The 24,394-nt window shown below is 40.4% G+C and overlaps 1 protein-coding gene across 17 annotated transcripts in view; it reads left to right on the forward strand.

Annotated features, from left to right (window-relative positions):
* Positions 1–3,873: 3,873 nt before the first annotated feature.
* The window catches only part of NAA35 (N-alpha-acetyltransferase 35, NatC auxiliary subunit), a 94,440-nt gene continuing 73,919 nt past the window's right edge, over positions 3,874–24,394 (forward strand). For 2 of the 17 annotated variants that reach the window (XM_081521894.1, XM_081521940.1), the window contains exons 1-3: positions 3,874–4,125; positions 4,836–4,964; positions 20,896–20,929. In XM_081521894.1, the coding sequence (XP_081378020.1) occupies positions 4,841–4,964; positions 20,896–20,929 (158 nt within the window). In that variant the 5' untranslated portion in view covers positions 3,874–4,125; positions 4,836–4,840. Of the gene's footprint in view, positions 4,126–4,211; positions 4,542–4,835; positions 4,965–20,895; positions 21,764–24,394 lie in introns of those variants that run through there. The other 15 variants (XM_081521877.1, XM_081521933.1, XM_081521886.1 and 12 more) reach the window with 11 other exon arrangements.

Below are 24,394 nucleotides of genomic sequence, written 5' to 3' on the forward strand. Positions count from 1 at the left end.
TATTCCAGGGACAGAGGAGCCTGGTGGGCTCCAGTCCATGGTGTCCCAGAGTCGGACACAACTGAGAGACTCTCACTCACTCACTCACTCTGTAACTATAGACTTGTTTGGGCACACCACTACTTGTCAATCAATAGTTGTTTATTCAATATGTAGTCTGCTGCTGCTGCTGCAAAGTTGCTTCAGTTGTGTCTGACTCTGCGTGACCCCAGAGACAGCAGCCCACCGGTCTCCCCCATCCCTGGGATTCTCCAGGCAAGAACACTGGACTGGGTTGCCATTTCCTTCTCCAATGCATGAAAGTGAAAAGTCAAAGTGAAGTCGCTCGCTCAGTCTTGTCTGACTCTTAGCGACCCCATGGACTGCAGCCTACCAGGCTCCTCCATCCATGGGATTTACCAGGCAAGAGTGGGTTGCCATTTCCTTCTCCAAATATGTAGTTTACTTAATGTGTAAAATGCTTACTTTTCAACTCTATGAAGTATATGGATATCATTATAAGTTAAACCTCTCCTCAGGGAAAATGTTTTAAAAGCAGAGAGATAATTAGAACTTGTGAAAATAAATTTGAATTTCAAGTAGATTACAATTTTAGTGAAGAAATTAAGAAAATCCTGTTTCATTTGGTTACTTTGTTCTGATGATTTTTCTTTTCTTTTTAACTCTTTGTTTGAAGTTATTTTGGAAGCAGTCTAATTTTGAAAATTTGCTGTTTTGTTTCAGGTTTTTTATGTGCTATATTGGTGTTTGTCACAATCTACATATAATACTGAATAACTCAGATGAAGTTAGTTCATGCTTTCCTAGATTTCTCATGGCCTCTGTAAAGGACTGGAAAGGGTCAGTTTTCATTACAATCCCAAAGAAAGGCAATGCTAAAGAATGCTCAAACTAGTGTACAATTGCACTCATCTCACACGCTAGTAAAATAATGCTCAAAATTCTCCAAGCCAGGCTTCAGCAATACGTGAACCATGAACTTCCAGATGTTCAAGCTGGTTTTAGAAAAGGCAGAGGAACCAGAGATCAAACTGCCAACATCCGCTGGATCATCGAAAAAGCAAGAGAATTCCAGAAAAACATCTATTTCTGCTTCACTGACTATGCCAAAGCCTTTGACTGTGTGGATCACAATAAACTGTGGAAAATTCTGAAAGAGATGGGAATACCAGACCACCTGATCTGCCTCTTGAGAAACCTGTATGCAGGTCAGGAAGCAACAGTTAGAACTGGACATGGAACAACAGACTGGTTCCAAATAGGAAAAGGAGTACGTAAAGGCTATCTATTGTCACCTCGCTTATTTAGCTTATATGGAGAGTACATCATGAGAAACGCTGGGCTGGATGAAGCACAAGCTGGAATCAAGATTGCCGGGAGAAATATCAATAACTCTGATATGCAGATGACACCATTCTTATGGCAGAAAGTAAAGAAAAACTAAAGAGCCTCTTGATGAAAGTGAAAGAGGAGGGTGAAAAAGTTGGCTTAAAGGTCAACATTCAGAAAACTAAGATCATGGCATCCGGTCCCATCACTTCTTGGCAAATAGATGGGGAAACAGTGGCTGACTTTATTTTGGGGCTCCAAAATCACTGCAGATGGTGACTGCAGCCATGAAATTAAAAGATGCTTACTCCTTTGAAGAAAAGTTATGACCAACCTAGACAGCATACTAAAAAGCAGAGACATTACTCTGTCAACAAAGGTCCGTCTAGTCAAGGCTATGGTTTTTCTAGTAGTCATGTATGGATGTGAGAGTTGGACTATAAAGAAAGATGAGCACTGAAAAATTGACGCTTTTGAACTGTGGCGTTGGAGAAGACTCTTGAGAGTCCCTTGGACTGCAAGGAGATCCAACCAGTCCATCCTAAAGGAAGTCAGTCCTGGGTGTTCATTGGAAGGACTGATGTTGAAGCTGAAACTCCAATGTTTTGGCTACCTGATGCGAAGAGCGTACTCATTTGAAAAGACCCTGATGTTGGGAAAGATTGAAGGCAGGAGGAGAAGGAGACGACATTGGATAAGATGGTTAGATGGCATCACCAACTCAATGGACATGAGTTTGGGTAAACTCTGGGAGTTGGTGATGGACAGGGAGGCCTGGCCCGCGGTTCTTGGGGTCGCAAAGAGTCGGACGCAACTGAGTGACTGAACTGAACTGAACTGAACTGTAAAGATCATCAGATGTTTTTGGAGAAACAACATAAATTTCTGTTTTATTGTAATTCTTTTCTATATTCTCATCCTCAGTGTATTTAGTGAGTACCCATTACATGTCAACCACTGCTTTTAATGGTAGGGATACAACTTTGTTCAAAATAGGCAAAGCTCCTGCCCTTAGGAAACATTATTCTATATGAGACACAAAGATGTATTTTTTTGTTTTTAAAATCAACTTCATTGAGGTTTGATTTGCACAAAGTAAAATGCACATGTTGTAAGTAAGTGTACTTAAATGAACTTTTACAAGTGAATTCAGCCATATAACCACCATCATAATCAAGATACAGAATGTTTCCAACACCTCAAATCACCTAGCCTTATTCCAATTAATTCCTCCTTGATACCCACCTCCACTCCTGGCGCTCACTGTTCTGTTTTGTCACGATAGATTACATGTCTTTTCTAGAATTTCATATAAATGCAATCACACTGTGTTGCTCATACTCTGATATCCTTTGCTCAGAATAATGTTTTACAAGATTCACATATTTGCATGTCAAGTAGTCGTCCTTGTTTGTCGCTAATTACTATTCACTATATGGATAATTACATATCATTGTATGGGTATGCCACAATTTGTTTATCCATTCATCAGTTGATGAACATTGGGGTTGCTTCCAGTTTTTGATCATTAAAAATAATGCTATGAAAATTAATGTACAAATTTTTGCATGGGCACATTTTCATTCCTAATTAAATACCTAGGAGTGGAATTGCTGGATCATGTAAATACATGATTGATTTTATAATAAAAGATGGACTGTTTACCAAAATTTTTGTACCATTTGGGATTCCCATCAGCAATATATGAGAGGTCCTGCTGATCCGTGTTGTATCATATTTTAAATTTTGTCCATCTTAATGGCTGCCTGTGTGTGTGCTCAGTCTTGTCCGACTCTGCAACCCCATGGACTGTAGACCACCAGGCTTCTCTGTCCGTGTATTTCCCAGACAGGAATATTGGAGTAGGTTGCCATTTCGTCCTCCAGGGGATCTTCCCCACCTAGGGATCAAACTCCCATCTCCTGCATTGGCAGGAGGATATCACTGAGCCACCTGGGATTACCTCTTAATGACTATTAGTGGTAAAGTTGTGTTTTGTTTCCTACCCGTACTAGTCACTAATGTAACCCCACTTTAAAACCAATCATTTTATTAAATTTAGGAAAACGCTAAACCAAAGGTCTAAAAAAAACAGCTTGATTCTGCTGTATTTTGTTTCCATTTTTCCTCTCGAAATCCCCAGACTTTCTAGGAAACATAAAGCCGGTGTCAAGCAGCAGAGCTGGGGTCTTCATTCAAGGACCCAACCTCTAGGATCTGCGCACACTTCCATCCTTTCCTCACTCCTTCCTGTCACCTTTCTAAGAATTTCCCAGGTAGCCGTGCGGGGCGAGGAGGGGCGGGCTTTGGGGGCCCCAGGCTCCGCCCCTTGCTAGGACCCACCCATTACCCAGGATGCGGCAGCAGGGTGGAGAAGGAATGTAGCTTCCGGTCTCGCGATCTGCTCTAATCCCGCGAGATGAGAAGATGGCCTCCAACGGCCAAATGCTGGCGGTGGCCAGGAAGGGGGTGTGGCCGAGGAGCGCTAAGTCCTCAGGCGAGAGGGAGAGGAGGCGGGGTCGCGCGCACCAGGCGTGCGCATGCGCGCACGAGGCCGGTCAGGCAGGGCAGAGAGGGGAGGGGGCGCCGGTGGCGGCCGAGGAGGTGTCGTTATTTCCGCGATCTGGACGGTGTGTGGCGGCGCGGGTGGCCACGAGAGACGTAGGTAGGGACCGCGGTGCAGAGCCATTGAGACTTCCTTCCTCCCGTGCCTTAGAGCCACAGTCCCCCGCGCGTGTGGCGGACCCTGGGGAGGCCAGGTCACCCTGCGGCCCCGGCCCTCCCGCCGCGCTTCAGGTAGGAGCTTCGGGCTTACTCGTGCCCGCTCCCGCCGAGGCCCTGCCCTTAGCTGGTGTTACCTGGGCGACGACCTGGTACCACCCGTCCTCGCGCGCGGCGACAGCCCTGTCCTGGCTGCCGTGCCCGTGGAGCCGGGGCCCGGCCGGGCTGACCAGTTTGGGCGGGTCCCCTCTTCAGGTGCTCACCCGCCCTGGGCCGGCGGTACGCTCCCTCACGCAATGCCCCCACCCCCACCCCCACCCCTCGGACTGTCTGTGCGGGGGTCCGGCCGGGTCGGGATAGGTTCTCCCTGTGAGCTCCGGACAGATGAGGGACCATCTTGACTCGAATAGTTGCAGCATGGGGTCTTGGACTTCGAGAGGGGACCTTGAAGAGTGCCTTGGTTATTTGTGGCCACTGTTAAAAGTTGGAAGGTCTGGAGTTGGTTCTTTTTGGTGGGATGGTTTGTGATTTTACTTCTCAAATAGGCACAGTGATTATGAGTGCTGGTAGGTGATGGGCTATTGTTAAATGAGCAGCAGCAGTGTTAATTAACGTGAGATTTAATTGCATTAAGGTAGTTTTTCACAGTGCTGTCCTCAAACTAAGACGATCTCCGCTTCAACAGTTTAGTAAGAGTTTCATCCAATACTTAAACACACATGGTTTGCAAATACTCTTGCCCTGAAAGCTGCATCCTCTCTCTTACGGTAATATTAATTTTATAGGCGTAATGGTTATGAAAGCTTCTGTAGAAGATGATGATTCAGGATGGGAGCTCGGTATACCAGAAAAGATGGAAAAAAGCAATACAAACTGGGTGGACATAACCCAAGATTTTGAAGAAGCTTGTCGAGGTGAGTTTGAATTTTTTTTTTTTTTTGAGTTTGAATTTTTGAATTAGAAGTTCAGAATTTGAGAAAGGGTATAATAAAAATGTGGATTGTGATCTTTAAACTATCTCAATAAATGGGAAAAAAGTCAACATGTAAGTGTGGTTTATTGAGTTACCACACTTACTCATTCTCTCTCCTCTGATTTTAACTTTCATTTAAAACTAGTTTTTATAGATATTGCATTAAATACAGATGTTGAGGCAGTTTCTTCTGTTAAAATTTTCTAACTTTAACAGGTTAGAGTGCACATAGCAATAATTTCAAATTGGAAATACGAATTCTGTCGCCCTAAAGACGGGAGTATTATTGTATATTTGAGGTTTGAAAATAATTGGATCGTGTCATTCCCTGCTTAAGATCCTCCAGTGGCTTCCTGTTGTATGCAAAATAAAATTCACACTTCTTCCCTACAGCCTATATGATCTGGTGCCTGCCTCAGACTTTTTGTACCATTGCTTCACTAGGCTCATTATGTTTAGTCATGAGGTCCATATCTCTTTAAACACACCAGGGTTATGTCCGCAGGTCTTCAGGTAGCTGGCTCCTTCCTGACCACTTAAATGTTACCATTCCAGTGAGCTCTCAAAACAGCCAACCTAAGCAGATTTATCCCCTCATTCTCTTCTGTCCATCTCCACCCCAGTTGAATCCCAGTTTATGTTCTTTGTAGTACTTGTCTACTGTGAGAAACCATCATTTTCAATTATTGTTTACTGTTAGCCTCACCCACTGAAATAATAAGGTCTGTGAGTGCGGAAATAATCATAGTACACAGAACAGTGCCTGGCACTTAGTAAGTTCAGTAAATGCTTGTGTATAAATGACTGGAACAGAAAGAGCCTTGGAGAGGGAGAGAAGGAAAATAAGAGAAAAGAACAAATGGTAGAGGCCTTGAACTTTAAGAGAGGATGAGATCAAGAACACTGGGGCCCCCAGTGTAGAGAAATTAACCTCAGGAAAAGAATGAATGATAAGATGGTGAAGATACAGGTGTGTTTCTAAGTGGGTGGGGAGGAATGGTGGAGGGATTCACAGATGATGGCTTCTATTTTCTTAGTGAACAGAGAGGTTGGGCTTTTAGTGATGGTGGAGTGTATTTAGAATATTGCTCTTAACAAGATGAGTAAAGACTTGGAACTGCAGATGGAAAGGGAGCCAGCTGAGTATAATCACAGGGATAAATCATGTGCTTACTCTTCAACTGTTTTGAAATACATGTCCCGTTAAAGTACACCTAAATGAGATAGTGGAAAAAACATTAGACTGCGAGTTGGGTGACTGCCCGTATATGTTTGTCTAAGAGAGAGAGAAATGTAGATTACTATGTAGCTTTTGTGCTCAGTGTTCTTCGACTAGTAAGTGGATCACAGCTATAATCTTACGCTGATTTTAAGTGATCTGTATTAGAGGACTGTCATTATGAACCTAAATGAGAAAGGTTTTATGAAGTAAATATGGCCTGAGTTACTTCCCTGGTGGCTCAGATGGTAAAGTGCCTGCAATGCAGGAGACCCGGGTTTGATCCCTGGGTTGGGAAGGTCCCCTGGAGAAGAAAATGGCAACCCACTCTAGTACTCTTGCCTGGAAAATTCCATGGACTGAGGAGCCTGGTAGGCTACAGTCCATGGGGTCACAAAGAGTTGGACACAACTGAGTGACTTCACTTTCACATGGCCTGAGTTGGGCTGTGAAGGAGTGGTCAAAATTCTGTTAAGTGAATGTGAGGGAATTACTCTAAACTGAGATTTTTATGTTTAAGGAACAGTGAATAACTCTGCTTCTTCTGGGAAGGAACTTTGAGTAGGACATGTGGTTTGATACCTGCTTCAGTGTCAATTGAGAGAGGGTGGCATTTTATTTTGTTGCCAGCATCAAACTATCCTATTAATTCCCCCATAATTAGCCCTTATACGGTCTCAGGTGGCTCAAATGAGAGGTATACTTCTTGAAACTAAAAAGTTGACATAGAATTAAACTTTAGTATGATTTTAGGACTAAAGGCTATTAGCAGTCCTGAGCCCATGGTATTAATAATTTGTTTAACTGTTGCAGTGGTTTCTCTTTGGTAAAAGTGTGATAGCATTTGGCTAGACTTTTGTGATTCGGGGGTGGTGGGGAGTACTATAAAATACTCTGTCTACTGATGACAGCATTTTTCATGCACATTTCTACTTATTCTTTTAGTGGCTCTTTAAAATCCTCAAATTCTAACTTTAATTATTTCTTTTATTTCCTTTTGGTCAAATGGCACACATTCCTACCACATTTCCTATAAATGACATTGAGTCTTTTTTTTCTTTTCCAAAGTATTTTGAATGTATAGTGTCATCACTATTATTTTGTGTAATATGTGTAATATATCATTCGTCTAAATAACACCTCCGAGCTTTACTTCTCTGGGAAATCTTGCCTAATTCAAACCATTTCATTTTGTTACCTGTAAAGCCTTTGCTTTTTATTTCCATTTTGTTGTCTATATTTAGGTACTTTCTGAATTACAAAGTCACAACTTAGAAATTTCACTTAAAAAACATGAAGATCATACAAAATACACTGCTGCTGCAGCTTCTGACTGCAAGATTCCCTTCCACACTCATTCTGGAGAGCCAGCAACCTCTCCTGGAATGATGACACCATCATGTGTCTAGAGCTCAGAGGTAATCCAGAGTCAGCTATCATAACTTTCATTCTTTTTAAACTCTAGTTTAGGAGGATATGGGCCCATCCTCTCACTTGTTTTCTTTTCTCTTCAGTGACTTAGTTCATTCTTCCTTCATCAATCTTTATAACAGATATCACTGTTTAGGTTGGCTTCCCTGGTGTCTCAGATGGTAAAGAATCTGCCTGCTGTGCAGGAGAGCTGCGTTTGATCTCTGGGTTGGGAAGAACCCCTTGAGAAGTAAATGGCAACATACTACAGTATTTTTGCCTGGAGAATCCATGGACGGGGAGCCTGGCAGACTACAGTCAATGGGGTTGCGAAGAGTTAGACACAAGTGAACAACACTTTTACTTTCATCACTGTTTAGGACTCCCTTTATCCATCCAGTTTCTTTAGGTCTTGCCTAGTACTTTCAGGGAGAAGGCAATGGCACCCCACTCCAGTCCTCTTGCCTGGAAAATCCCATGGACGGAGGAGCCTGGTAGGCTACAGTCCATGGGGTTGCTAAGAGTCGGACACGACTAAGCAACTTCACTTTCACTTTTCCCTTTCATGCACTGGAGAAGGAAATGGCAACCCACTCCAGTATTCTTGCCTGGAGAATCCTAGGGACGGCAGAGCCTGGTGAGCTGCCGTCCCTGGGGTCGCACAGAGTCGGACACGACTGAAGCGACTTAGCAGCAGCAGCAGCAGTAGTACTTTCAGAAAACTTTTGTTGTTTTCTGTTCCCTCATTTAAAATCTAGGATGCTTTGGATGGGAGGGGAAGGAGGGGAGTTTGGGGGAGAATAGATATGTGTATATTTACGGCTGAGTCCCTTCGCACTTCACCTGAAACTGTCATAACGTTGTAAATCATCTACACCCCAATACAAAATGTTAAAAGGAAAAATCTAGGATGCTTAAGCCTCTTACTTCTCTTCTTTTCTGTTCTGTCTTCTCTTACCCAGAACAATGTATTTGTTTTTAAGAATAAATGATATTCTAAGGCCATGTTTCTTCATACCAGAGACTGTCTGGATCTCGTACTTATAAGTTTGAGAACCTGTGTTATATATGAGTGATTGCCTGGAACCAGCAGAATTATGAACACAAGCCACTGTAGCAATACTTGATTATGCTATCATCTGTTCAGTTTGGAATTTGTTTCTGTAATCTTTTAAACAATCACAATAAACTATGGAAAATTCTTAAAGAGATGGGAATACCAGACCACCTTACCTGCTTCAAGAGAAACCTGTATACAGGTCAAGAAGCAACAGTTAGAACTGGACATGGAACAACAGACTGGTTCAAAGTTGGGAAAGGAGTATGTCAAGGCTGTATGTTGTCACCTTGCTTATTTAACTTACATGCAGATTACGTCACGCGAAATATCTGACTGAATGAAGCAAAAACTGGAATCAAGATTGCAAGGAGAAATACCAATAGCCTCAGATATGTAGATGATACCACCCTTATGTCTGAAAGCGAAGAAGAGCTAAAGAGCCTGTTAATAAAAGTTAAAGAGGAGAGTGAAAAAGTTGGCTTAAAACTCAACATTGAAAAAACTAAGGTCATAGAATCTGGTCCATCACTTCATGGCAAATAGATGAGGAAACAATGGAAACAGTGACAGACTTTATTTTCTTGGGTCTCCAAAATCACTGCAGCCATGAAATTAAAAGACTTTAATTGCTCCTTGGAAGAAAAGCTATAACCAACCTAGACAGCATATTAAAAAACAGAGATATTACTTTGCCAACAAAGGTCTGTGTAGTCAAGGCTATGGTTTTTCCAGTAGTCATGTATGGATGTGAGAGTTGAACCATAAAGAAAGCTGAGTGCCAAAGAATTGATGGTTTTGAACTGTTGTGTTGGAGAAGACTTCTGAGAGTCCCTTGGACTGCAAGGAGATCCAACCAATCAATCCTAAAGGAAATCAGTCTTGAATATTCATTGGAAGGACTGATGCTGAAGCTCCAATACTTTGGCCACCTGATGTGAAAAACTGACTCATTGGAAAAGACCCTGATGCTGGGAAAGATAGAAAGCAGGAGAGGAAGAGAACGACAGGATGAGATGGCATCTCTGACTTGGACACGAGTTTGAGCAAGCTCGAGGAGTTGGTGATGGACAGGGAATCCTGGTGTGCTGCAGTCCATGGGGTCGCAAAGAGTCAGACACGACTGAGTGAACTGAACTGATTATTTTAAAAAGATTGCCTTTGAACCGATTACATAGCATTTAACAGTAATTATAAAAAGTAGATTTTTGATAAAACTTTAATGGACTTTCATTCCACCCCCTCAATTCATGAATGCTAGTTTCAGAATCTTTATTCTATGTGTTTGCTGCTTGTTGCAACCATTTTATTCTAGGAGGAAAAGTTGAACACAAATTCTCCTGGTGAAAGATCAGGGCAGCCTATAAAATATTTCTAAAGTGATTTTGGTTTGGGAAATGAAAATTATGTTTTCTCTGTTCCATACTATTAAGATTGTGTTTAGTGGCGGGGCATGGGTGGGTGAGCAGCACTGGTAATTGTGGAGGACTCTTGTTCTCCACCAGGGGTGATTTTTGCCCTGGAGGGGACATTTGCCAATGTCTTGAGACATGTTTGGTTAGTCACATAACCCACTCCAGTATTCTTGCCTGGAAAATTCCATGGACAGAGGAACCTGGCTGGCTGCGATCCATGGGGTCACACAGCGTTGGGTGTGACTGAGCACAGCATAGCACAGCATAACTAGTGCGTACACATTAAGGATGCTGCTAATCATGTGATGCACAGAATAACCCCCACAGAAAAGTAATTTTTCTGCCCAAGATATCCATAGTGCTGCTTAGTTCAGTCTGTTTAGGTTACTTTCAAGAATGTTCAGCTATTGTTTAATCTCTTTGACCTTGGATTTTTTTAAGGAAAGGAGCATGTGGATGTCATAAGACTAACAACAACTAGCATTAAATAGCACACAGTAGAAAGGAGTGGGAACTTTGTTGCATTTTAAAGGCTCTTTTTACTAGATTTGCCTGTTAATCTTGTACTGTGTATCCTGCTTTATCTTAGGAGCTTTGGTCAATAGAAAAAGTGTCCTCAGAAGTCATCACTTTCCCAGCTTTTAACTGGTTATTTTAGTAATCATGATCCTAGATAGCATGCTTTTATTGCTATTTCTTGATACCCCCATTCCTTTTTGGGCATTGTCTGTGGACTCCCCGCGCCCCCCATGTAGTTATAGCTATGCAAATATTATTCATAGCTGACCCCAAAAGTAAAATTGTTGCTTTTCCCTTCCTACCCAGGTCTGTTTTACGCAAAAAGTGTTTGCTCAAAAGATGGTACTTTCATTAATTCTACTTTACGCTGTTCATCAGTTGTCTGAATCTTCTAACACATTCAGACGTCCTATTGCTTTAAATCGCCATAAATTTCTTTTCAAGCCTCTTACTTCTCTCCAGTCTGTATTTCTTGCCTTTTATGCCTGGTATAATCCTGAGATCTTGCTGAATCATCAGCTTGGGGTTTGTTACTTTTCTCCCTGGTTTTGATTAGACATCTTGAATATCTTTCTGAGTAAAGCACATGAGAGATACAGTTTTTTGAGGCTCTGAATGTCTGAAATGTCTTTGTTCTATCCTTCCACTTTATTGATAATCCATCTGGGAGTGTGTGAGAATTTTGAGGGTATTGCTCAAATGTCTGATACTCTGATTACTGAACCTTCATATGTAACCTTTTAGAATCTTCTTTTTGTTCCTCATGTCCACAGCCTTCACAGTGGTGTGCTTTGTTTGATGACGCTTGAGCACTTTCACTCTGATCTTTCAGTTCTGGGGAATTTTCTTGAATTACTCTATTTCTTGTTTTTTCCATATTCACATTATGGAGTACTTTTTGCTGTCAAATGCTCTACCTCTGAGCTATAGCCCCTAGTATTTACTTTTGGGATATTGGAAGGTCTGTTTTTTTTAATCCTTTGTTGCCTGTTTTCCATCTCTTTGTATTTTTCCCTGATGCTAAATGTTTGTTTCCCCCCCAAATCATGTGTTGAAAACTAATGCCCACACACAATGTGGTGGTATTAAGAAGTGGGGCCTTTGAGAGGTGCTTAGGTCATCAAAGTGGAGCCCACATGATTGGGATTAATACTCCTGTGAAAGAGACCCCACAGAGCCCCTTCCTGATCCCTTCCACCATGTGTTCAGTTCAGTTGCTCAGTCATGTCCGAATCTTTACAAACCCATGGACTGCAGCTTGCCAGGCCTCCCTGTCCATCACCAACTCCCGGAGTTTACTCAAACTCATGTCCGTTGAGTCGGTGGAGCCATCAAGCCATCTCACCCTCTGTTGTCCCCTTCTCCTCCACCTTCAATCTTTCCCAGCGTCAGGGTCACTTCCGATGAGTCAGTTCTTCACATCAAGTGGCCAAAGTATTGGAGTTTCAGCTTCAGTCTTCCAATGAACATTCAGGACTGATTTCCTTTAGGATGGACTGGTTGGATCTCCTTGCTGTCCAAGGGACTCTCAAGAGTCTTTTCCAACACCACACTTCAAAAGCATCAATTCTTTGGCTCTCAGCTTTCTTTATAGTCTAACTCTCACATCCATACATGACTACTAGAAAAACCATAGCTTTGAGTAGACGGACCTTTGTTGGCAAAGTAATGCCTCTACTTTTTAATCTGCTGTCTAGGTTAGTCATAACTTTTCTTCCAAGGAGCAAGTCTGTTTTAATTTCATGGCTGCAGTCACCATCTGCAGTGATTTTGGAGCCCCCCAAAATAAAGTCTGTCACTGTTTCCACTGTTTCCCCATCTATTTGCCATGAAGTGATGGGACTGGATGCCATGATCTTAGTTTTCTGAATGTTGAGCTTTAAGCCAACTTTTGCACTCTCCTTTTTCACTTTCTTCAAGAGGCTCTTTAGTTCTTCTTCGCTTTCTGCCATAGGGTGGTGTCATCTGCGTATCTGAGGTTATTGATATTTCTCCCAGCAATCTTGATTCCAGGCTTGTGCTTCCTCCAGCCCAGTGTTTCTCATGATGTACTCTGCATATAAGTTAAATAAGCACAGTGACAGTATACAGCCTTGACATACTCCTTTCCGTATTTGGAACCAGTCTTGTTCCATGTCCAGTTCTAACTGTTGCTTCCTGACCTGCATACAGGTTTCTCAAGAGGCAGGTCAGGTGGTCTGATATTCCCATCTCTTAAGAATTTTCCACAGTTTGTTGTGATCCACACAGTTAAAGGCTTTGGCATAGTCAATAAAGCAGAAATAGATGTTTTTCTGGAACTCTCTTGCTTTTTCAATGATCCAGTGGATGTTGGCAGTTTGATCTCTGGTTCCTCTCCCTTTTCTAAAACCAGCTTGAACATCTGGAAGTTCACAGTTCATGTATTGCTGAAGCCTGGCTTGGAGAATTTTGAGCATTACTTCACTAGTGTGTGAAATGAGTGCAAACTGTGTGGTAGTTTAAGCATTCTTTGGCATTGCCTTCCTTTGAGATTGGAATGAAAACTGACCTTTTCCAGTCCTGTGGCCACTGCTGAGTTTTCCATGTTTGCTGGCATACTGAACGCAGCACTTTCACAGCATCATCTTTTAGGATTTGAAATAACTCAACTGAAATTCCATCACCTCCACTAGCTTTGTTCATAGTGATGCTTCCTAAGGCCCACTTGACTTCTTACTCCAGGATGTCTGGCTCTAGGTGAGTGATCACACCATTGTGATTATCTGGGTCGTGAAGATCTTTTTTGTATAGTTCTTCTGTGTATTCTTGCCACCTCTTCTTAATATCTTCTGCTTCTGTTAGGTCCCTACCATTTCTTTCCTTTATTGTGCCCATCTTTGCATGAAATGTTCCCTTGGTATCTCTAATTTTCTTGAAGAGATCTCTAGTCTTTCCCATTCTATTGTTTCCTCTATTTCTTTGCATTGATCCCTGAAAGGCTTTCTTATCTCTCCTTGCTATTCTTTGAAACTCTGCATTCAAATGGATATATCTTTCCTTTTCTCCTTTGCCTTCACTTCTCCACCATGTGAGGTTAAAAAGAAGGCCATCTAGGAAGTGGGTCCTTACCAGTCACTGAGTCTGCTGGTTCCCTGATTTTGAACTTCCCAGGGTCGAGAACTGTGAGAAATAAAATTTGTTGTTCACAGATCACCCGATATATGGTATTTTGGTTTTAGCAGCTGAATGGAGTTAAAAGATTTTGAATTTAATTTTTTTTTTTCTGCTGGAATGTTTTTTAATTTCTACTGTTTTTCTTTTCCCCTCTGAATCTCTCTCTCTCTCTTTTTTTGGATATCTCTTCTTAAATAAAAGTAAAATGTCTTGGTTTTGTTTCAGGGTTGCACTGTTTTATCTCTAAGGATAACAATGGTTCTTTTGAAATTTTGTTTCTCTACATAGTGTCTTTCCTCCAACTTGCCGCTTTAAGTTCGTTTTCTTTGGTTTTATCTTCTGTGTTAGAGGATTACTTCAGGTACCTGAGAATCCTTTGTTGTCTAAGGGGCCAAAAAGCCAACTTGAAGTTTTGAGCAGGACTCTTCTGCTGTGCATGTCAGCGTCAGGTGATCTGACTTGGTTTTTGTGTTGGAGAACCCGTGGTGTCAGTTATTTAGTTCCTTCCTCTTGGAAAGATTATATTCTGTAGATAAAATTATCTGCTTGAGGTTGGAGATTTAACTGTATGTTAAATAGGGGAGAATTCTGGAGTTGTCCATGTGTTCACTTAATGCCCCTTCTTTCCAGTACTGAACCCTAGCCTTCAGATAACCTGTCCTGGAGATTTTTTGGTTTGCCTCTTTCAAAGAAAATCTTCAGTATTACCCAAGGTGAGGGGAGGGGTAGTTATCCTGATCTGTACATTAGGGCAAGGCTTTGGGCCATCTGATGGCTCAATCCTCCACATTTCAGCCTGTCTTTATCCTCACTTTCAGGGATGAGTGATAAATCAGGTTGGTTTTGGCTTTCTCCACTGCTGGTAGCTCAGATGGTAAAGGATCTGTTTGCAGTGCGGGAGACCTGAGTTCGGTCCCTGTGTCAAGAAGTTCCCCTGGAGAAGGAAATGGCAACCCACTCCAGTATTCTTTCCTAGAGAATTCCATGGGCAGAGGAGCCTGGTGGGCCATAGTCCCTGGATAGCAAAAAGTCGGACATGACTGAGTGACTCAGCTTCACACTTCACTGCTGGTTTTATTTTTCTCCTGTTTGCTAAGAAATTACTTGTCTTTCTGTTTCCTAGTTTCGTTAATTTTGTTGTATTATTTTTGCAACAATTAGTTTTCTTCTTCCTTAAGGTTCATAATTTTCTTAAAAAAATTTTTTTTTTACTTTAATGAAATAAAATTTCAGGAGGGAATTAAAGATTGTTGCATGTGTGTCATCAAGACAGTATGGTACTGGCACAAAGATAGAAATATAGATCAATGGAACAAAATAGAAAGCCCAGAGATAAACCCACGCACATATGGACACCTTATCTTCGACAAAGGAGGCAAGAATATACAATGGAGAAAAGACAATCTCTTTAACAAGTGGTGCTGGGAAAACTGGTCAACCACTTGTAAAAGAATGAAACTAGAACACTTCCTAACACCGTACACAAAAATAAACTCAAAATGGATTAAAGATCTAAACGTAAGACCAGAAACTATAAAACTCCTAGAGGAAAACATAGGCAAAACACTCTCTGACATAAATCACAGCAGGATCCTCCATGACCCACCTCCCAGAATATTGGAAATAAAAGCAAAAATAAACAAATGGGACCTAATTAAAATTAAAAGCTTTTGCACAACAAAGGAAACTATAAGCAAGGTGAAAAGACAGCCTTCAGAATGGGAGAAAATAATAGCAAATGAAGCAACAGACAAACAATTAATCTCAAAAATATGCAAGCAACTGCTGCAGCTGAATTCCAGAAAAATAAACGACCCAATCAAAAAATGGGCCAAAGAACTAAACAGACATTTCGCCAAAGAAGACATACAGATGGCTAACAAACACATGAAAACATGCTCAACATCACTCATTATTAGAGAAATGCAAATCAAAACCTCAATGAGGTATCATTTCACACCAGTCAGAATGGCTGCTATCCAAAAGTCTACAAGCAATAAATGCTGGAGAGGGTGTGGAGAAAAGGGAACCCTCTTACACTGTTGGTGGGAATGCAAACTAGTACAGCCACTATGGAGAACAGTGTGGAGATTCCTTAAAAAACTGGGAATAGAACTGCCATATGACCCAGCAATCCCTCTGCTGGGCATATACACCGAGGAAACCAGAATTGAAAGAGACACCTGTACCCCAATGTTCATCGCAGCACTGTTTACAATAGCCAGGACGTGGAAGCAACCTAGATGTCCATCAGCAGACGAATGGATAAGGAAGCTGTGGTACATATACACAATGGAATATTACTCAGCCATTAAAAAAAATACATTTGAATCGGTTCTACTGAGATGGATGAAACTGGAGCCCATTATACAGAGTGAAGTAAGCCAGAAAGAAAAACAACAATACAGTATACTAATGCATATATATGGAATTTGAAAGATGGTAACGATAACCCTATATGCGAGTCAGAATAAGAGACACAGAAGCATGGAACAATTTTATGGACTCTGAGGGAGAAGGTGAGGGTGGGACGTTCTGGGAGAATAGCACTGAAACATGTATATTATCGTATGTGAAACAGAACACCATTCCATGTTCGATGCATGAGACAAGGGCTCAGGGCCGGGGCAATGGGATGACCCAGAGGGATGGGATGGGGAGGGAGGTGGGTGGGGGGTCCAGGAAGGGGAACACATGTAAACCCATGGCTGATTCATGTCAATGTATGGCAAAAACTATTACAATATTGTAAAGTAATTAGCCCCCAACTAAAATAAATAAATTTATTAAAAAAAAAAAAAATAAAGATTGTTGCATGTGTTCATTGGCCACCCTTACCCCAGGGGTAAACTTTAATTCATCTGTTAATTATTACTGTATAATGATACTGGAGTCCAGCTATGTCATAGATTCAGTAGGGCCTTCATAGTGAAGAAAGCAGCAAATTTAACCATCCTTTATAATGTTATGTGTAGACTATTCAGAGATCTGTAACTTCAGTTTACAAATTACGTTCTCATTTGTAAGATGGTAAAATGTCAAAGAGTTGCATGTTTTTCTCATCCTGTTAGATTACTTTTTTCCAGGAGAATGAATATATGCTTCAAGTGCTTAGTACTACTGCAAATCTAAACTCCAGCTACAAGTTATAGTTCATTGTTCATTTCCAAAGCAATGGGGACGATGTCCTAAGGAACTTCACAGAGTCATCGAGTGCAACTCTTCATTTTTCAGATGATGAACTCAGTGTCCAGAGTGATCTACTTTCTCCTAGGTTTCTGGAGTGTTCAGTGAAGCTCTTTGGTACCCAACTCTACCCTAAAGTTTATGATAAATTATTATAGCAGTTCTCAAATTTTTTGGCATCAGGACTCCTTTATATTCTTAAAGAATCCACCTGCCAATGCAAGACACACAAGTTCGATCCTGGGTCAAAAACAGTCCCCTGGAGAAAAGAATGGCATTCACTCTAGTATTTTTGCATGGAAAATCCATGGACAGAAGAGCCTGGTGGGATACAGTCCACAGGGTTACAAAGAGTCAGCCATGACTGAGCAAGCAAGCACATGTGCTTTTTTTAAAAAGTATTGTTTATGTGTGCTATATGTATATTGATGTTTATTAGAATTTAAAACTGAGAAATTTTTAAAATATTTATTTGAAAATGATAAACCCTTTGCATGTTAGCATAACATTTCTAAAATGAAAAATGTACTTTTCAAAACAAAGGACAACTTTGAAGAGTGGCATTATTTTATACTTTTGAAAATCTCTGATGTAGGCATAATAGAGGGCACCTGAATTCCATACCGGCTTCTCATTCAATCTATTGCCACATGTTGTTTTGGTTGAAACATTACAAGTAAATCTAGCATCACAAAATATGTAGTTAAAAGACTGGGGAACTTTTTAGGCAATTGTGGATATTTGCTACTACACCAAAACTTTTAACAGGTGATAGTTTCTTAAAGATTAGTTTGCAGTGTGGAATCTGAAAGCCTATCAGTGGACCTTTCATGCTCTGTTACATAAAGTATATTTGCCTGTCTAGAACTTTGAATGGATCTTTTATCCATGCCTAATTTTTTTTACAGAGGAGAGTGAAAAAGTTGGCTTAAAGCTCAACATTCAGAAAACTAAGATCATGGCATTTGGTCCCATCACTTCATGGGAAGTAGATGGGGAAACAGTGGAAACAGTGTCAGACTTTATTTCTGGGGGCTCCAAAATCATTGCAGATGGTGATTGCAGCCATGAAATTAAAAGACACTCCTTGGAAGGAAAGTTATGACCAACCTAGATAGCATATATTAAAAAACAGACATTACTTTGCCAACAAAGGTCCGTCTAGTCAAGGCTATGGATTTTCCAGTGGTCATGTATGGATGTGAGAGTTGGACGGTGAAGAAAGCTGAGCACCGAAGAACTGATGCTTTTGAACTGTGTGTGGTGTTGGAGAAGACACTTGAGAGTCCCTTGGACTGCAAGAAGATCCAACCAGTCCATCCTAAAGGAGATCAATCCTGGGTGTTCATTGGAAGGACTGATGTTGAAGCTGAAATTCCAATACTTTGGTCACCTCATGCAAAGAGTTGACTCATTGGAAAAGACCCTAATGCTGGGAAGGATTGGGGGCAGGAGGAGAAGGGGTCAGCAGAGGATGAGATGGTTGGATGGCATCACCGACTCGATGGACATGGGTTTGGGTAAACTCCCGGAGTTCGTGATGGACAGGGAGGCCTGGCGTGCTGCGATTCATGGGGTCGCGAAGAGTCGGACACGACTGAGCAACTGAACTGAACTAAATTTTGTGACATGCATTATCATTTGCAAAATATTGGTTTAGTGAGTTAAGCACATCTTCCAGGTGTTGACACACTTCATTATACAATATTAAAAAACAAATTTGTTAATAACATCACCACCAGTATAATTAGGAAATCCTTTTTAAGTGTTGGGACACTGTCAAGTTCACAGTGGCAGATACGTGTTTTCCAGAGTTCTTATTTTTTTTTTTTTTTGAAAGTCAAATTTTGTCATTGGCAATGAACCTTGTCAGTTATTTTCTTAAAGTGACAGACTCTTTCAAAAAAAAACTGCTATATTGTCAAGTGTGAACAACTATAACTTGTCACATTCTTTACAGTAAAAATGATGTTCCATGATAATTGTGTAAGAGCTTTTTTTTGAGACAGCCTCTTTCTTTGGTGAGCAGAGGAAGTGTTTACATATACTTCCTGTTTATCAAATAGAATATTAAAAAGATGTACCCAGAGATTGAAATTTAATTAGGTTTATCAGGACCAGCCCTAGGATGAAATGACTGAACCACATAGGGTACAAAACTTAAGAAGGTACTATCTGAAAGTGCCTCCTTAAAGCACCCTACGTGCCTCACTTGCACTCTGGTCCTTGCCCTGAGATTAATAATTTTTACCGTTCCCATCAAAGACTTCTTGAGTGAAAGTGCGTGGAAATGAAGAATACACTGTTTTGCTTAGGACCACTGTCTTGATTTGTGCTGAAACTACAGTTCTACCCTTTTCCTCTTTACACTATTGTTTTTGCATCATCATTGGAAATGTCAACACAATGAAAAAAAAAGTTTTAGTATTATTACAAAAGTAACTTTAACATTGGGCTTCCCTGGTGGTTCAGTGGTAGAGAATCTGCCTGCCAATGCAGAAGACATGGCTTCGATTCCTGGGTCAGGAGGATCCCAGGAGAGGGAAATGACAACCCACACCGGTTTCCTTGCCTGAAAAATTCCATGGGCAGAGGAGCCTGGCAGCCTGCAGTCCAGGGGGTCACAAAAGCATTAGACATGACTTAAAGACTAAACAAAAGCAACAACTTTAATGTCACAGACTCCTGGGTTCTCAGACCATCTTTGAGAACTGTTGTATGTTTTGCTCTATTGTAGTATTTTGATAAATGTTTCTCATTGATTTATTTGTTTTGGTACATGAAAGGAAAGTGTTAGTTGCTCAGTTGTGTCCTACTCTGTGACCCCACGGACTGTAGCCCACCAGGCTCCTCTGTCCACGGGGTTTTCCAGGCAAGAATACTGGAGTGGGTTACCATTTCCTTCTCCAGGGCATTTTTCCAACCCAGGGATCAAACCTGCGTCTCCTGTGTCTCCTGCATTGCAGACAGATTCTTGACCAACGTGAGCCATTGGGAAAGGTACATGAAACTTTAAAAACCGAATGTTACTGAACTTACAATGAGCTAGGGGAATTAGTAAAATTCTGAAAACTGCTTCTATATATCTTCCACAGGATTTGACCATCAACATTTAAGCTACTTAAAAATGATATAATGGTGGTTCTCATCTTCCTTGCACACTGAAATCATCTGGAGTCCTTTAAAACCACTGTGTAGGTCCCACTCTTAGAATTTAATTAGTTTGGGATGCTGATTGGACATTAGGATTTTCAAAAGCTCTCCAATTTATACTATATGCAGCCAAGGTTGAGAACAGCTGCTTTATAGGGGATAAACATTCTTGATCAGCTGTTTACTCAAGTGCTTTCTACCTTATTTAAATCAAGTGTAATTTTAAAAAATGGTTTTTGGACTCCCTGGTGGTCCAGTGGTTCGGACTCTGCAGTTACACTGCACAGGGTGCGGGTTCGATCCGTGGTTGCAGGACTGAGATCACCCTGTAAGCCATGCAGAGTAGCCAAAAAAAATAGTCTTGACACTGTTCCTGGGTCAAAGAGAGATTAGATTATGATGCCAAGTGGTTTAAAAACAACTCGAAAAATAGCTTAGAGTTCTGTGGAAAAGTTTATGTAGGGATAAATATATTAGTGATTTTTTTTTTTTTTATGAGGCTGATAATTCTGATTGTATTATTGTGGCCTGTGATGGGTGGGTCACTTACTAAATTCTCAGAAGTTCAATTTATAGTTACTATTTATATATTCACTGCATAGAAGACATTATATTAGTAATTGAGTAGAATAATATGACCATTTCTTGGAAAATGAAGTATAAAGGACTCCAAGCACATTTTCCAGGTGCTAATATTTTGTTTCATTTTTTTCTTAAAATTAACAATTAAATATAAATATGGTATTATTCAAAAGATTTTTCTCTTTGTTTCTTTTAGAATTAAAGTTGGGAGAACTGCTTCATGATAAGCTGTAAGTATTTGTATCCTTTGAAGTAGTGTAGTGTAATATTTCTATTTTGTCATGTGTGCAGTAGTATTCTTTGAAGTCTAAGTAAATTTACCTTTCAAAGCTGTAAGTATAACACTAATTACATATTTTTTAACCTTGGTGAGCTCTTTTGAGACAGCTGACTTTAGTTGTGATAGGAAGTGGTTGTACCTAGTGAAACTGTGACTTCTGGTCCTTTCTTTGAGAGTAGATGTACAGGATGTGAAATTTATTGAGAAAAGCTATTGGTTGCATTCACAACAAAATGTGGAAAATTCTTAAAGAGATGGGAATACCAGACCACCTTACCTGCCTTCTGAGAAATCTGAATGCAGATCAAGAAGCAACAGTTAGAACCGGACATGGAGCAACAGACTGGTTCCAAATTGGAAAAGAAGTACGTCAAGGCTGTATATTGTCACCCAGCTTACTTAACTTATATGCCAAGTACATCATGAGAAATGCTGGACTGGATGAAGCACAAGCTGAGATCAGGATTGCTGGGAGAAATATCAATTACCTCAGATATGCAGATGATACCACCTTTACGACAGAAAGCAAAAAAGAACTAAAGAGCCTCTTGATGAAAGTGAAAGAGTGAAAAAGTTGGCTTAAAGCTCAACATTCAGAAAACTAAGATCAAGGCATCTGGTCCCATCACTTCATGGCAAATAGATGGAGAAACAGTGGAAACAGTGACAGACTTTATTTTGAGGGGCTCCAAAATCACTGCAGATGGTGACTGCAGCCATGAAATTAAAAGAGACTTGCTCCTTGGAAGAAAAATTATGACTAACCTAGACAGCAGATTACAAAGTAGAAATATTACTTTGTCAACAAAGGTCCATCTACTCAAAGCTATGGTTTTTCTAGTAGTCATGTATGTATGTGAGAGTTAGACTATAAAGAAAGCTGAGAGCCAAAGAATTGATGCTTTTGAAGTGTGGTGTTGGAGAAGACTCTTGAGAGTCCCTTGGACAGCAAGGAGATCCAACCAGTCCATCCTAAAGGAAATCAGTCTTGAGTATTCATTGGAAGGACTGTTTCTGAAGCTGAAACTCCAATACTTTGGCCACTTGATGTGTAGAACTGACTCATTTGAAAAGACTCTGATGCTGGGAAAGATTGAAGGCAGGAGGAGAAAGGGACGACAGAGGACGAGATGGTTGGATGGCTTCACCGACTCAGTGGACATGAGTTTGAGTAAACTCTGGGAGTTGGTGATGGACGGGGAGGCCTGGCCTGCTGCAATCCATGGGGTTTCAAAGAGTCAGACACGAAGTGATTGAATTGAACTGATTGGTTGCATGTCATATGTGATAGGCTGGTTGATTACCAGAAACAGATGACTAAATGCCTAGATGAAAGTAGAGTGAGAATCCCTAGGTAAATGAAAGGAAATGCTTAATTGTATTTATACTCCCATAGCCAGTGTTTCATACTGCTATGGCCAGACTCAATTTTCAAGGTTGAAAGTATGAAATTTTAAATTAGTAAGTGGACAAGATTGGACATTTGGTTAGGAGAAGTAGAAATTGAAATTTAGTTCTTCTAAGACTTTAGTGCTATCAGTGTTATCTGAAAGAGTTTTTAAAACATATTGCTGGGACCTGCCCCCAGAGTTCCTTATTTAGTAGGTTTGGTGTGGCATCACAAAAGTTGCATTTCTAACAAGTTCCCAGGTGAGATTGATGCTGCTGACCTAGGGACCACACTTTGAGAACATTATTTGATGCCACTGGCAGTTATAGGAAGCACGTAATGAAATCAGACTATAAGCTAGTGCAGGGAAGAATGTGGCTCCTGACTATGGAACAGCATTTGAGAAGGATCACAAGAGGAACATAATCCTTTTCATTTGCCCAGGGTTTTAGTCATTGAGCCCAGGGATCATGATTACCAGCAGCCTACCACGACCATCTCTTAAAGTTGTATCCTTTTAATCCATATCATCTTTTAACTGTCATTTCCACCCCCTAGCATGCACAGTCTTCTAGCCTTCTATGTAATCTACCTATGTAATTTACTTTCTTGTTGTCTGTTTCCTTCCACTAGAATGTGAGCTTCAGGAAAGTGGTCAGATTTGTTTTCCTCCCTAGTGTATCTCAAGTGCCTAGAACAGTGCCTTGCAGGTAGTAGTAGGCACTGAGCATTTGTTGAATGAATGGAATAGCTAACTTATTGCTACTATGGTTTCTATGGCAGTGTTACTAATTAAACAAATATCTTATTGATCTAGGGTTTTAATTGTGCCCATAACAACTTTTCTTTAGTTGTTTTCATATAGTAATAAATGGATACTTTGTATTTTAACAGATTTAAACATTAGGGATGAAGCAAAATGTCCCATGATACCATTTCCCCCACACAGTCTCCGTTCTTTGTCTGGAGATAGTCATTGTTATAAAACTAGTTAGTTGTAAATGGGGATATATGGAGCAGTATTCACTATGCCGTTTTATGTAAAGGACTCGAGTATCTGCCAAGGTGTCTGGAGCCAATCCACTGTGGATAGAAGGGGTTGACTGTATTGTACTGCAGATTTCTTTCCCATTCACTATATCCTAGAGTTCTTCCCATTTTAGTATGTAATAGTTACACCTTGTTCATTTTAAAATTGCTTTTTATTTTATAAAATGACTATCATAATTTGTTCTATTGTATCCCTATTGATAGACTTTCAGATTGCAGCATTTATTGGTAGCATGGGAAAATTGAAAAATTAAGTGTAAATTTAATTTATACAACCTCTTTATACATATACATGTGCAAATAATTTTGAGGAAAGAAGCCTAGAAATCAAATGACTGAATTTTAATGGAGTCAGGCAAATTTCCCTCACCAAAGGCTTTATCAGTTTACACACCAACAGTATATGAGAGTATGCTTATTTTTTAAAATTTTCCTTACTCCTCCCCCCAAAAAACCATCATTCTGTTTTGCATTACTTGATTACATTTGAATTTTTATTCATATTAATAGTTTATATTTTCTCTTCTTTTAGTTGTTCATTCATGGCCTTTGCCTACTTTTCTTCCAATTATTTGCCTTTTCATATTTTTATGAGTTGGACTTCCCACGTGGCTCAGTGGTAAAGAATCCTCCAGCCAATGTAGAAGATACAAGTTCAATCCCTGGGTCAGCAAGACCCACTGGAAAAGGAAATGGCAACCCATTTCTGTATTCTTGCCTGGTAAATCTCATAGACAGAAGAGCCTGGCAGGCTGTAGTTGATGGGGTTGCAGAAGAATCAGACATGACTTAGTAACTAAAACAACAAGCGTTTGTATCAATTAGTTATATTTTCTGGATACTAGCTTTTTCAAAATAGCCTATATTAAAATACTTCCCCCAGATAATTGTCAGTATTTTAACTGACAAGTTTATTGTTGCATGTAATTTTTTAATATTTTACACAGCTGGAGTAATCAACTTTTTTCTTCATAG

Source organism: Giraffa tippelskirchi, chromosome 1, assembly GCF_054371585.1.
Source record: "Giraffa tippelskirchi isolate mGirTip1 chromosome 1, T2T-mGirTip1v1.2.pri, whole genome shotgun sequence".
NCBI classification, from domain to species: Eukaryota; Metazoa; Chordata; class Mammalia; order Artiodactyla; family Giraffidae; genus Giraffa; species Giraffa tippelskirchi.